Genomic DNA, 12,844 nt, shown 5'->3' with positions numbered 1-12,844 from the left:
CTTGTTTATTTTGTCAACTTGACACAAGTTAGAGTCATCTGGGAACAGGGAATGTCAGTTGAGAAATTGCCCCCACGAGATTGCCTATAGGCAAGTCTGTAGGGCATTTTCTTGATGAGTGATTGGTGTGAGCACCCCTGGGCTGGTGGTCCTGGATGGTGTAAGACATCAGACTGAGCAAGCCACGAGGAACAAACCAGTAAGTAGCATTCTTCTCGTGATCTCTGCTTCAGTTCTGGCCTCCAGATGCCGCTTTGAGTTCTTGCCTTGCCTTTATTCAGTGACAGAGAGTGTCCCGAGAGTTGTAAGCTGAAATAAATCCTTTCCTCCCCACGTTGTTTTTGGTCATGGTATTATCACAGCAATAGAAACCCTAATTTAGACAAAGCTCTTCCTTCTTGAGCTCCGATTGCCCTTACAATTCTCTCCGTATAACTGGTAGCCACTTGGGACAGGAGGGATTACTCAGGGCATCTGCCACTTCCTAGCTTTGTCTAACCTCTGTTGTCAAAGCGGCATTAAAACCGGAACTAAAAATTTGGGAAGCCTGATTTTATTTTATCAACATTATCTGCATCTGGTGCCCATTCTCTCAGTGATGACCCTGGGAGTGGGGTGCCGCTGATAATTAGTGGGCAGGTCAGCAGTTAGCATTTGGGACTGTCTCAGGTCTGACAGAGGACATGTGAACATCCTAGATGTGGGAGACCTGCTCCTACTTTTCCCCCAGGGTACTCTTGAGTAGGGAGAAGTGAGAACTATTTAGATAGAAATAGAGAGGGGAGGGAGACAGATAGAAATACTAGATAGCCTCGGGAGGGCCTGGGTCAAAACCCATCAGCCCCTTCTGTCACCGCTAAAGGGCTTTTAAAGGAATGCCAAGGGGTGGAGCAAAAGACCTCCCCCTTGCTAGATCCAAGCATACTGCACAGCCCAGCCAAGTGCAGACCCTTCCAAACACGGGGGTAACCATGCATGTGGTCACTCAATCCCCTAATGCAGCCCTGCTGTATAAAGCAAGCTCAGATCTCACTAGGAAACCTCTGTGGACCCCCACAGCTAGGCGGAACAGAAAGGTGGTGGTAAAGATATGCTGTAGCGGCGCTCCAAGGACGCAGGCTCTAGGCTGGTGGGGATGGGGTGTGGGGATGTGGCTCCAAGCCTGTTGTAGCAGAGCTGGGAGTTTCTTTTATGAGCACTCAGTAGCTCCCAGCTGTTCTGCTCACACTTTTAATTCATCCCAGTTTTGGCTGTGGTTACAGTCCAAAGTTGCAAGAGGAGGGTCCCCTGTCTTCTTCACAGGCCCAGGCTTTCAAGGACATCCTTCACCTGGGTGGGAATTTAGGCCCTCTATGGTGTCCCTCTCAACCCCACCACAGTGGCGGCCTTCTCTTTACCTTCAATGGAAACTGACAGTGGCTTTTCAAACCCTTTGTCCTTTCTCTCTTACTACAAAAGCAATTCATCTTCTCAGCAGAAAAATAAGGCGATGTAGGAACTGAACACCAAGGAAAATAAATCTCACCCTTTCTCCACCCAGAGAAAACAGCCACATGACCTTCATGTACATTGTAACAGAGGGACAGTGGGCGTTTGAACTGCCAGCCCCACAAGAATAACCCTCAGGACATGGCCACCAAGAATGTAGGTGAGGGCTATAACAGAGAATGGATTGGTGTGGTTGTCTCCTGGGCCAGGCTAGGACCCTCCTGCCCACAAGTGAGCTGCGCTGCTCACAAGAGGAAGGTAGCCTGTGAATGGAATCAGACCACACTGCTGAGTATCTGTGAAACTGGGGGTGGATTCGCTTACCTCTCTGAGCTTCAACTTTCTTATCTGTGGGAGTAATCACAGTCCACTGGCGTGAGAGAATGTCTCCATGCCCACTGAGCATGAAATGACTTAGCAGTACACATGACTTACCTGTCAAATGGCAGCGCACGGTCTTTGTCTGTGGTCGGTGGTAGAACATTTGATGTGACAGATACCAGCTTAGTTTCCCCAACTGTGAATGAAGCGCATGGCCTGATGGAACAGGAAGTGACTTTAGCTGGCTCGTGGAGGTGTAAATTTTTCATAGCTGTGAATTATATATACTTTCAGACTTATTTTATTATGTGTATGGGTGTTTGGGTGTTTTGCTCTCATGTGTGTCTATGCATCATGAGTGTGGCCTGGTGCTTGCAGAGGTTAGAAGAGGAAGTTGGACCCCCCTAGAACTGGAGTTATTAATGGTTATGAGTTGCCTTGTGGGTGCTGAGAATTGAACCCAGGTCCTCTGTAAGAGTAATAAGTGTTCTTAACTGCTGACTTCTCTCTCCAGCCCCAGTTATAATTTTTTTAAAAAAGTTTTATTTATGTGTATATGTGTGTGACTGTGTGAGACTATGCCGAGTGTGTGCAGGTACCTTTGGAAGTCAGAAGAGGGTATCAGATCCCCCTGGAGATGGAGTTACAGGCGGTTGTGAGCCACAAGACATGGGTGCTCTCAACTGCTTAGCCATCTCTCTAGCCCCCCAAATCATGACTTTTTTTTTCTTTTTCTTTTTTGGTTTTTTGAGACAGGGTTTCTCTGTGTTGCTTTGGAGCCTTTCCTAGAACTCACTTTGTAACCCAGGCTGGCCTTGAACTCACAGAGATCCACCTGCCTCTGCCTCCCGAGTGCTGGGATTAAAGGCATGCACCACCATCGCCAGGCTAAATCATGAATTTTTATGATTGCTTTTTATTTATAGCATATTACATAAAAAGTTCATTTTAAATAAACCTAAGGAAAAAAGTGAATCAGTGTAAAGAAAACACAGAGTGAAAAGTTCCTGGGTTTAGTGAAGTTGTGTAAACACTGGATTGAGAGGGTCCTTGAATCAGCTTGTGGGAGCCCCAGATCAGCCTGTGGTTACTGCTGGGGCTCATTTCACTCCGAGAAAGAAGTCATCCCAGGGCCTTCCTTTTCCAGTCAAATGGCTCACCCACGGGCTTAAATAGCTTCAGAACTCTTCATCCCATGCATGGCATGCATAGGCTGGAGTGTTTGTATTCCTGGCTCATTCTCTACTTCCCAAGGACAAGCAGAGAAACCGCGTCCCTCAGAAGCTAGACACAAAGTCAAGGGCTGTAGGCTAAAGATGCCTCGTGGTCTAGATAGTGGATCCTTCTCCTGTGTCATGTCACTTGTCACCAGACATGTAGGGCCCACAGAAGACTTCCTGAACCTCCTGCTGTGGGAACGTGACTCACTCATCTCAGACCTACTAGGCATGCGCACCCCAGGAAATGAATCTTAGTCATCCAAGATCACAGTGAGTGTGGCTAAGTTCCCCAGTTGTTCCCCCTCAGCACAGAGAGTTCCACAAGTCTCCAGGGTTCCCAGCAGGATCAAGGCTTGTTGTTCACAATGGTGACCTGTCTGCCTGTCTACCCTTCTGGGCTTTACCACTCTGTATCCCGGTGTGCATCATCAGCTGAGGAAGAGGAGGCTAGAAGAGTGGAATTCTCATCCTGTTGATGGTCAGAAAAGTGATTAAATTTTTTCTTTACATTTACTTATTTACTTATTTATTTACTATTTAGTGTGTGTGTGTGTGTGTGTGTGTGTGTGTGTGTGTGTGTGTGTGTGTTCACACGTGCCATTGCATGTGGTCAGAGGACAGCTTGCAGGGGTGGGTTCTCTCCTTCTACCATGTGGGTCCTGGGGATTGAACTTATGCCATCAGCCTTGGCAGCAAGTATCCTGACCTGCTCGGCTATCTTGCCAGCCTTGGATCAGAGATTTTGCTTAACAAGTCCGGAGACGTTTGCTGAGTCAAATCAACTTTTGCCTCTCCGCTTAGTCTCAGGGCCAGTTCTGATAGTGTCACTTGCAGGAGGGATTCACCCTTGGGTGTGGCTGTGGGAAGACATTGATTCCCACACCTGCCAGATTGTCACGTGGCTCGTGCAGTAGACATCCAGAACAGGTCATTTTGGGTTCTTAAGCACATATGCCAAGGCAAGCCACTCTTTGTTACCCTCTTTGAAGGGAGCTAAACCCCTCAACATAACAGCTGAACAGTACGGCCAGAGTTAGTCACATGCTCAGCCTTTTGATGGAGTGAGACCCATAGGTGGCTCTTAAATAAACATTCAAGCTTGTACAGCCTCTGTAACTCATTGCCACACATATGTACTTAGAAGATGACTGGCTGCCAGTAATTCCCGAGTTTGCTTATCAGCTGGACGGCTGGCTCTTAGGAGTGAACTTTAAAGCTTAACACTCCCCTTTCTTTAAAATTAACAACAATTTAGACCGATGTAGCTTCTAGGTACACGTGTTTACCTAAAGACAATGAAAAACATTCAAAGGGGCTCATGTGCATGCAGTTCACGTGTTTCTGAAGTCCCCGGTGGGAAAGAGCAAGACATCCCGGGGTCCGGGGCAGAAAAGATGGAACATGAAGCGGCCACCTTCAGGGGTACCAACTGCTACATGACCAAGAATTCCTCACTCCAGAGAAGAGGAGAGGAGGGCCTGGGAAGGGAGGCATTAGGGAGGAGGTTGGAGTGTGGAGAGGCTTGCAGGAAAGGAGAGCAGAGGGAGAGAGCAGAGTCTAGAAAATACGCCAAGGAGAGAGCAGAGTCTCAGCTCACCCAGAGCTTCCTTCAGGCAGATGCACAGTTTTGGAAAGATGTTTTGATACCCAGGGTTGGAAGAAAAGTGTTTTTAAAATTAAATCCCAGCTTGCCAGTGGTTTTAATGAACTTGGATCTCCATTCTTTAGCAGCTGGGTTTGACGGGAGCCTAGAATTCCTGGAGGGAAAGTTGTCAAGGATGATTGTCAAGGGTGCCTTGAACTTGAATGATGTCTCCGGTTCCTTTCTCAAAAATGGCTGTGAGGGCTGGGATGTGTCTGAGTAGTAAAGGGCTTCCATAGCATGTACAAACTCCTGACTTCCATCCCCAGCACAGTGTGGGGTGGGACTGTAAATATCCTGGACCACGCAGACCTCGCGGACGGGTGGCTCTGGAACTTCACCCTGTGTCCTCAGCACCTGGCAGGGGTGTTGGAATCCTCAAGAGTATTTGCATTTCTAGCTAGCTCTCAGGTACTGTGATCTGTTTTGTGAACCATCTACTCTGTTTCGAGCACACACACTATCAGGGTTGGATTATTTTCTCAAATTAGACAGTTGACACAGGCAGTTGATTCTGAAACATCTAGATGCTTCTGTTGCTGCAGCGTTTGGAAATTCAGCTGACAGCATCTCAGGCATAATGAAAACACAAGCGTCTACACATTTCTGCTCTCTGGCACAAATAAAAGAACATGCTTCCAAAACAAATTCTCATCATATCAGCAACTGCGCAGTTCCAAAGCGCCGACTCACCTCTGGGATTTTCGGGGCAGTATACAACATGATTGTCTTCCAAGCAAGACATGTGCTTACAGAACCATCTGACTAACTCCCATTTTAAAGACAAGAATTGCATTTTTTATTATCACCACAGGTAGCTTTGAGATAGTGCTTTGTGGGAGCCAGTGCTGGTCCTGGCATGATCCCCAGGGGGAGATGTGGAAGGATGGTAGGTGTCTGGTAGGATGGGCTTTCCACTCGGCAGGTTCCAGTCTTGTTATCATCTCTTAGTTTCCATTAACAATGGAAGGACCCATTGATCAGCCTGGTCCATGGATTTGGTTGAAGGGCCACTAAGGGACTAGAGCTGCTGGACAGATGGGCTGTCTGTGTCTGTGTCCTTTTATGATCTGCAGGAAGATGATCCAATGTGCTTAGCATGTATAAGGTCCGTCTCCACCCCCATCCAAAATAAGCAAGCTTCTTTGCTTTGATCTTATACAGTGGCTTCTGTGGTATATTTTACTTGAAGGAAGGTACCGGTGACTTTAAAAATAAATGTGAGCAGACCAATGTTCTCCAAGGTCTTGTCCATCTATAAGATTCTTGTTGCATGAATCCTAAATGGTCTTATAATAAAAAACTCAGACCCAGATATTGAGATAAATGCTGAAAGATCAGAGAGACAAAGGAACAAGTCACTAGAGAAACTTTTCACCACTACCGAATCCTCAGGCCAAATGGAAGATGAGATCCTATCACCAGGAATCCTCTGAGTGAAAGCCTCTGAGTTCTCAGCTGAAAGGGGGCCTTTGTCCTCAGCCAAAAAAGCTAGTTCCTGTCTCCTCATGCCTTATAGGCCTTTCTCTGCTCAGCCTTTTCTCTTCCTTCCTGGTGCTGGGATTAAAGGTGTGTGTGCTTCCCAAATACTGGTAGCAAAGCATGAGATCTCAAGTGCTGGCATTAAAGGTGTGTGCCACCACTACCTGGCTCTGTTTCTCTCCTAGACTGAATCAATCTCATGTAGTCCAGGGTGGCTTTGAACTCACAGAGAGCCAGACAGATCTCTGCCTCCCGAGTACTAGGATTAAAGGTGTGTGCCACCACTGCCTGGCCTCTATGTTTAATCTAGTGGCTGACTCGGTCCTCTGATCCTCAGGCAAATTTTATTTGATACACAATATATCACCAGAGATTCTGAGTGTTTGATCTCTCTTAGCAATAACACAAAGAACAAGGGGCGCTTGGAATCCCATATCTAATTCTCCCTCAGCTCCAGTAATTATGGATCAAATATAGGGTCATGTTTGGATAAAGTGAACATCAGTAAATGTTGTCCACCCCACCCTATCCTTATAGGCTGAAAAGGGACAGAGAGAAGGTAGAAAACATCCAAGAAATTGGCTCTGTGTCTTTGTATGACACTCCTTTGTGAGTGTGTGTGTGTGTGTGTGTGTGTGTGTGTGTTTGTGTGTTTGTGTGTGTGTATGATGTGAGGTGGGGGTAGCATGGTGTGTATGTGTGTGTGTGTGTGTGTGTGTATGATGTGAGGTGGGGGGGGGGTACATCCCATGGTGTATGTGTGTGTGTGTGTGTGTGTGTGTGTGTGTGTATGATGTGAGGTGGGGGTGGGGGTATATCCCATGGTGTGTGTGTGTGTGTGTATGATGTGAGGTGGGGGTGAGGGTATATGCCATGGTGTGTGTGTGTAGCTTAGAGGATAACTTTGAGGAGTCAATTCTCTCTTTCTACTTTTATATAATATAGGTTTGGTCTTAAAACTCAAGTTACTGATGGCAAGATACAGAATGAATATAGATATTCTGTAAATTTTAAAGGTTATTTGTTATGTGACTAGTTATAAACTCTTGGCTTTTTCTAGATAAGATTCCTCAAGCCTGGCACTGTGGATGCTTAGGTTATAATATTCTTTGTTGTATGAGTGTGGTGGGGAGCGGAGGGCTGTTTGTGTATTTATAGGATACTTACAGCGGTCTTCTGGCCTCTACCATTCAAATACTGACAGTAATAACTATCTCTAGATGTCAAATGTCCTGTTGGATGCAAAATCACTGAGTCATGAGAACTGTTGTTTTCAACGAGGCCCAACGACTAGTGTGGTGCATTATTCAGAATGCAGCCTCTAGGGCTGGCAAGATGGCTCAGTGGGTAGAAACACTTGCTGTATGTGACTGATGACCTGAGTGGGGAGGGAGAGAATCAACTCCTGAGAGTTGTCTTCTGACCTTGCACGTGTGCACCCCTCAAACCTGCACACACACACACACACACACACACACACACACACACACACACGAACAAGACTGTCGTCCCTGTGTTCGCACGTTGGCTCACGGTACACCTAAGGGCTCCTGCGACCCTGACGCAGCTCTTTTCGTTGCAGAAAGCCGATGAAGCCTTACTGCGGAACCTGCACCTTCAGTTGGAAGCCCAGTTTCTGCAGGCAGACATCAGTGTGGCCAAGGACAGGTACAAAAAGGTGAGCAGCGCGTGTGGGAAGGAAGCCCTCCCTCTCTCCTGGAAAACCCAGTCTGGGTTTGGCTGAACAGGAGACTGCCAGACTGAGCAACCTGTGATTGCATTCCCCTGAACGGGCATGAGCCGGCCACTGGACAGCACTCACCCCGCCGGCCGGAGCTGTATAGAGGGCATCAGTGGGCGATGCCAAGTTATGTGGGGATTGTGATGTTAGGTTTCGGTGTCTGTACTTCACATTGTAATCTACAAAATTATTTAGACAGCTTATCTTGAGCTGTAAGCAGTCAACTTTTATCTCAGAAAAATGCAGAAAGGGAGAGTTTTTTTTTTTTTTTAAGGTATTGTGTTACAGCCCTTAACTCTGCCTTCGAGGTAACTAGCTGACACCTTTGTTTAGGAGCCCCCTCTTTCAGAGTGTCCTGACCTTTCCTCTTCCTGATCAGACTCTCACGGGTGTGATGCTGGAGGCCTTGGCACACCGGAAAATCAAATCCTAGCACTGTGTAGTCGTGAGTGAGCAGCCTGGCCTTTCTAGGCTGCTTGCTATTTTCAAAATTCGAGTGGCATCCCGGTGCCACTGTGTGGGTTAACCGTGGGTTCATGGACAGGGAATGCCAACTCTCCCTGGGCTTTGGGCTCCTTCTGATGGCCCACATTGTAACCCGAATCTTAGGTCTGTTGTCCCCTGACTTAGCCAGAAGAAACCTGGAGACGGGAGGGGGTTATTTACAGTTGAGGCCAGAATTCATAGTTTCCTTCCATCTTCCTTGTTACTTTGTAGAAAAGAGGAAACAAAACCCAGGAAATGGACCTGTGTAGATTTAGCTGCATGATGCTATGACTGTGAGGACCCTTTTCCTAGGGTAGATGGGGAATTTCTTAATTGGCCTTAGGACCCCTACCTGTTCTCACCAGGCTGGAATTTCTTGGAGAAACTTCTGTGGGGTTCATTTATTTTAGGGTCCTCGTTTCACTGATACGGTGTGGTGTCTGTACCTCTTTGCTGAGGACCTTACTGTAGCAGTTGAAAGCTGCTCTGCCTATAGGAAATATTGGGGGACCCCCATACCCCTGGAGCGGCCTCATCCAGGGGCTGACGGGCATCTGTATGAAAACTCCCTGGGCTCCTCTTGTCTGGGTAGCAGGACTTGGATGACAGTCATGAGCTCCATGCCTACAGGAATGCAATAGATGACATGCCCCGCTTGGCCAGTCTTCTGCCCCTGTCACTTCCCTGTCCTGTTAGCCACACGGCCCTGTTTCATTAATTCAGCTGCCCACACCCAGATCTTTCTCTGGGAAGCACTTCTAGGGCCCAGCAAGCCCGTGTTCCCTCCTCCTCCTCCTCCCCTCCACCCCGCCGCAGTGTGTGCTTTGCACTGGGCACAGAAAGAGATTCTTCCAGCCTCTCACCTGGCCCTCACCTGCTTCCTCCTTCACACCTTGCAGCTTCCTTGTACTTAGCTTCCTTGTATTTATCCTGACAGCAAGGCCTGGGGGCAGTCCCAAAGCAGCCCAGAGTACTCTGACAGCATTCAGGGCAATAATCAGGAGGGTGGGAAGCTCCCGTTTATTTATTTTTTCTTTTTCTTTTTATTATTATTTTTTTATTTGAAGCTCCCGTTTATTATCTGTTGGACCCCAGCCTGGCTTGGAGGGACTCAAGTCAGCTCCTATGAGCAGAGCCTGAGATGGTGACCCAGGGACCTCAGTTAAATTCACTCATGGGGCCCATGTAGCTTTCCGGACAAGTGGAGCAGTGGTTGGTCAAGGCTGCTTTCTGGAGGGGGGCTGTGTGATCAGTCATTGGTCATAGCTGTGGAAGGTGCATTGGCTGGTGGGGGTCACCAGGCCTCCCTGCGGACAGTTAGCCCTGTTTCATAAAGGGACTCCCGTTCTAGGGGACCTCAAAGCCAGCCCGAGAACACACACATTCATTTAGTCTCAGCATGGCTGGCTAAAGCTGCCCCCCTCAATGAAACACTGTCCTGTGCTGTCCGAGTCCTCTGTAGCTGCCATCCTTGTTTGGTCCCTGCCCTTCTGGTGCACTTAACATCCAGGGCTCGGTGAAGCCAGTGGCAATGTGTGAAGGTAACTGAAGGGAAATGGCAAAATAAAGCAAGCCTCAGTTTGCTCTTCTGCCCTTTGCTCTCCTGAAGCTGTGGAATGCCCACTCCATGGTGCCCTCCCTGGCAGCTGCAGTTGATCTTTGGGTCGTTCCCAGCATGACCACAGCTGTGAAGGTGCTCATTCCTGGGCTCGCTTAGGACGGGAGGGAAGGATTCAGGCAGCCCGACTTGTAATGAAAATTCTTTCCCTCTGCAACAGAATCTTCTGGAAATTCAGACCTACATCAGCATCCTGCAGCAGATCATCCAGACTGCTCCTCAAGTGTCCCTGGTTACTAGTGGGATGCGGGAGGTAAGAATTGGAGCCATGGCTGCAAGGAAAGCTGTCCGGTCCTGGGGGAGTCTTTACTCACATACTTGTGGACCGAGTTGACCTTCTCAGAGGTCCAGGGACAAACACTGGGTCAGACTGCTAGGGCTACAGTAAGTTATCCCCTGCCTACTTTGAGTGATGTTTAGGTTTGAGCGTTATTCTTACATTCTTTGTTCCAACTGTAAATGCTGATAGATTTCAGAGGACACAAGCTATGTCCCTTAACATTATGTTAGGTATTTTCTTCTAGGAAGTGTGGTCTATTTTCTCTTGCATACTTTAAAGATGGTATTCAAAATTGTGTGCTGTATTAGTCTCTTCTCTCTTGCCGATGACACAGTAGTAGACTGAGCAAGCTAGAAAGAAGAGGGGATTGCTTTGACGGATGGTTCTGGAGATTCAGGGTCAAGGGGCTTTCATCTACTTACAGTGTTTTTGCTGGCAGTGTCCAGAGGTAGTGCAGAGCTCTACAAGGCAACAGGTCCTGTGTCTGTGTGTCTGTGTGTCTGTGTGTCCTTTGAATTTTCTCTTCTCATAAAGCTAGCAGGATTCATCAAGGGAACTGGACCCCGATGAACTTATCCAACCCTAATTACTTTCTAACGGCCCCTTCATAGTCTTGACGAACTTTCCCTTTTTTCCTATTAGACACTCTTGCTCTGTAATTCCAGCTGTCCTGAAACTTGCCATCTTCTTGCCTCGGCCTCCTGAGTGTTGGGATTATAGGCATGTGCTTCCATCTTCTCAAGGCTTCTCAGAAGAGATTAAAATCCAGTATGAATGCTCAGAGGGCACAGACCACATTCCTGTTGTACCAGGCCATTGTTACACTCCCTCTAGTTATGAATGAATTCCTGTTTTGTGTTCCTGCCGGTGCTAGCTGTCAACCATCGCTTTGGTCCTTGTTTTATTTCTCTGCTAGGTATGTAGCAAGTCTGGATGTGGTTTAAATTTGCATCCTCCGGTAACCAATGATATTAAGCATCATCGTATGTGCTAATTTACTATTCATGGATCTTCTTTGTTGAGGTATCTGTTTACCTCTTTTGCCCATTCCTAAAGTAGGGATGTGTGAAAGCCTGTTTGTGTTGCTATAGTACAATGCCACAGGCTGAATAATTTATAAAGTACAGAAATTAGTTTTTTACAGTCTGGAGTCTGGGAAATCCAAGATCAAAGCACCAGCTTCTGGTTAGGGGCTATCTCAGGCTACCTTAGTTGATGGCAGGTGGAAAGGAAAAAAAAAGGGACAGGTTCCTAGTCCTCAATGTCAGAAGAACAGAAGAGGGAGAAGCCACTCCTATTAGCTTGTTCTCAGAGGCTCACGTCCATTCCTGAGGACAGAGAACCTTCAACTAGGCCCCAGCTCTCAACTCTGCTTTGTTGGGGATCCATTCGGGGGACATACAAACAGTAGTAGGCTGTTTGTTTTCTTATTCCCTTTAACAGTTTGGTCATAGAACAAACTTCAGGACATTAATGAATACACTTGCAAAGGTCATCTCTGTTCCTGAGTGTGAGCCTATGGCATGTGCGAGATGTGAAATCCTGTTGCCAGTCTAAAACTCGCATTTCCTTTTTAGTGGTTCTCCAGCTGCTTGGCAGGATGGTGGGCATTTTTTATATGGAAGCATAGACAAAGGGATGCAAATTAAAATTAAAACGTGGGTTGGATGTGCAGCTCAGGGGTTGAAGATATGCCTTGGATGTTCAAGGCCTGGGTTTGGTCCTTGGCACTAAATATGATGAAAGAAATAAAATGCCACCATGTCCTTTCCTCGGTGGTTAGGGTAGGCTGGCAGAAGTTTGGTGGACTGATTGATCAGATTCTGATAGGGATTCTTGTTGTTTGTTTTGTTTTTCAAGGATGACCTAAGGCAGTGAATCTTAGCCCTGGTGGCTTTGTAGTTTCCCAGAAGTGTGCTCAAGCCGTGTCCCAAGCCAATGAATGACTGGACTCCTCAGACTATGCTCTTTGGGGCACACAGAGGCCAGACAGACTGCAGACCCAGAGGGATAGGCTTGCCATATGCTTTAAGTGGTTTAATTTTAACTTATTATTATTTTTTTTTTTTTGGTTTTTCGAGACAGGGTTTCTCTGTGTAGCTTTGCACCTTTCCTGGAGCTCACTTGGTAGCCCAGGCTGGCCTCGAACTCACAGAGATCCGCCTGCCTCTGCCTCCCGAGTGCTGGGATTAAAGGCGTGCGCCACCACCGCCCGGCTAATTTTAACTTATTAAAACAAAACAAACAAACCAAAAACCTCCAGGCTGGAAGACCCCCTACCCCCAATGCCTTTAATAATGGCTGTCGCACTCATGAGCTTACAACATCCCTCATTGCCTCCATAGGGTCTGCACATGACTGTGCTGGTCAACATAGACATGGGTGGGGTGGAGCTCATGGGGTCTAACCATTCCCTAAGAGCTATTGGCGTTGATGTTAGTGGAGGGGATACTTACTGTCATCAGTGGTATCCACCTATGCACAGGAAAGACAGGGAGGCAGATTCAGAAAGCATCTTCTTCTTTGTGACTCTTAAGAGTTCTGCACACTGGTTAGTTAGTTAGGT

At 47.3% G+C, this 12,844-nt stretch overlaps 1 protein-coding gene across 3 annotated transcripts in view; it reads left to right on the top strand.

The window, feature by feature from the left end:
• Window positions 1-12,844, top strand: part of Bfsp1 (beaded filament structural protein 1) — an 84,338-nt gene that overhangs the window by 55,020 nt on the left and 16,474 nt on the right. For all 3 annotated transcript variants that reach the window (XM_028893257.2, XM_028893256.2, XM_037205262.1), the window contains exons 3-4: window positions 7,736-7,831; window positions 10,159-10,251. In XM_028893257.2, coding sequence (XP_028749090.1) covers window positions 7,736-7,831; window positions 10,159-10,251 — 189 coding nt within the window. The remainder of the gene's footprint in view (window positions 1-7,735; window positions 7,832-10,158; window positions 10,252-12,844) is intronic.

Source organism: Peromyscus leucopus, chromosome 4 (assembly GCF_004664715.2).
Source record: "Peromyscus leucopus breed LL Stock chromosome 4, UCI_PerLeu_2.1, whole genome shotgun sequence".
NCBI lineage: Eukaryota > Metazoa > Chordata > Mammalia > Rodentia > Cricetidae > Peromyscus > Peromyscus leucopus.
The sequence above is the reverse complement of the archived record's forward strand: the minus strand, read 5'-3'. Positions and strand labels throughout refer to the sequence as shown.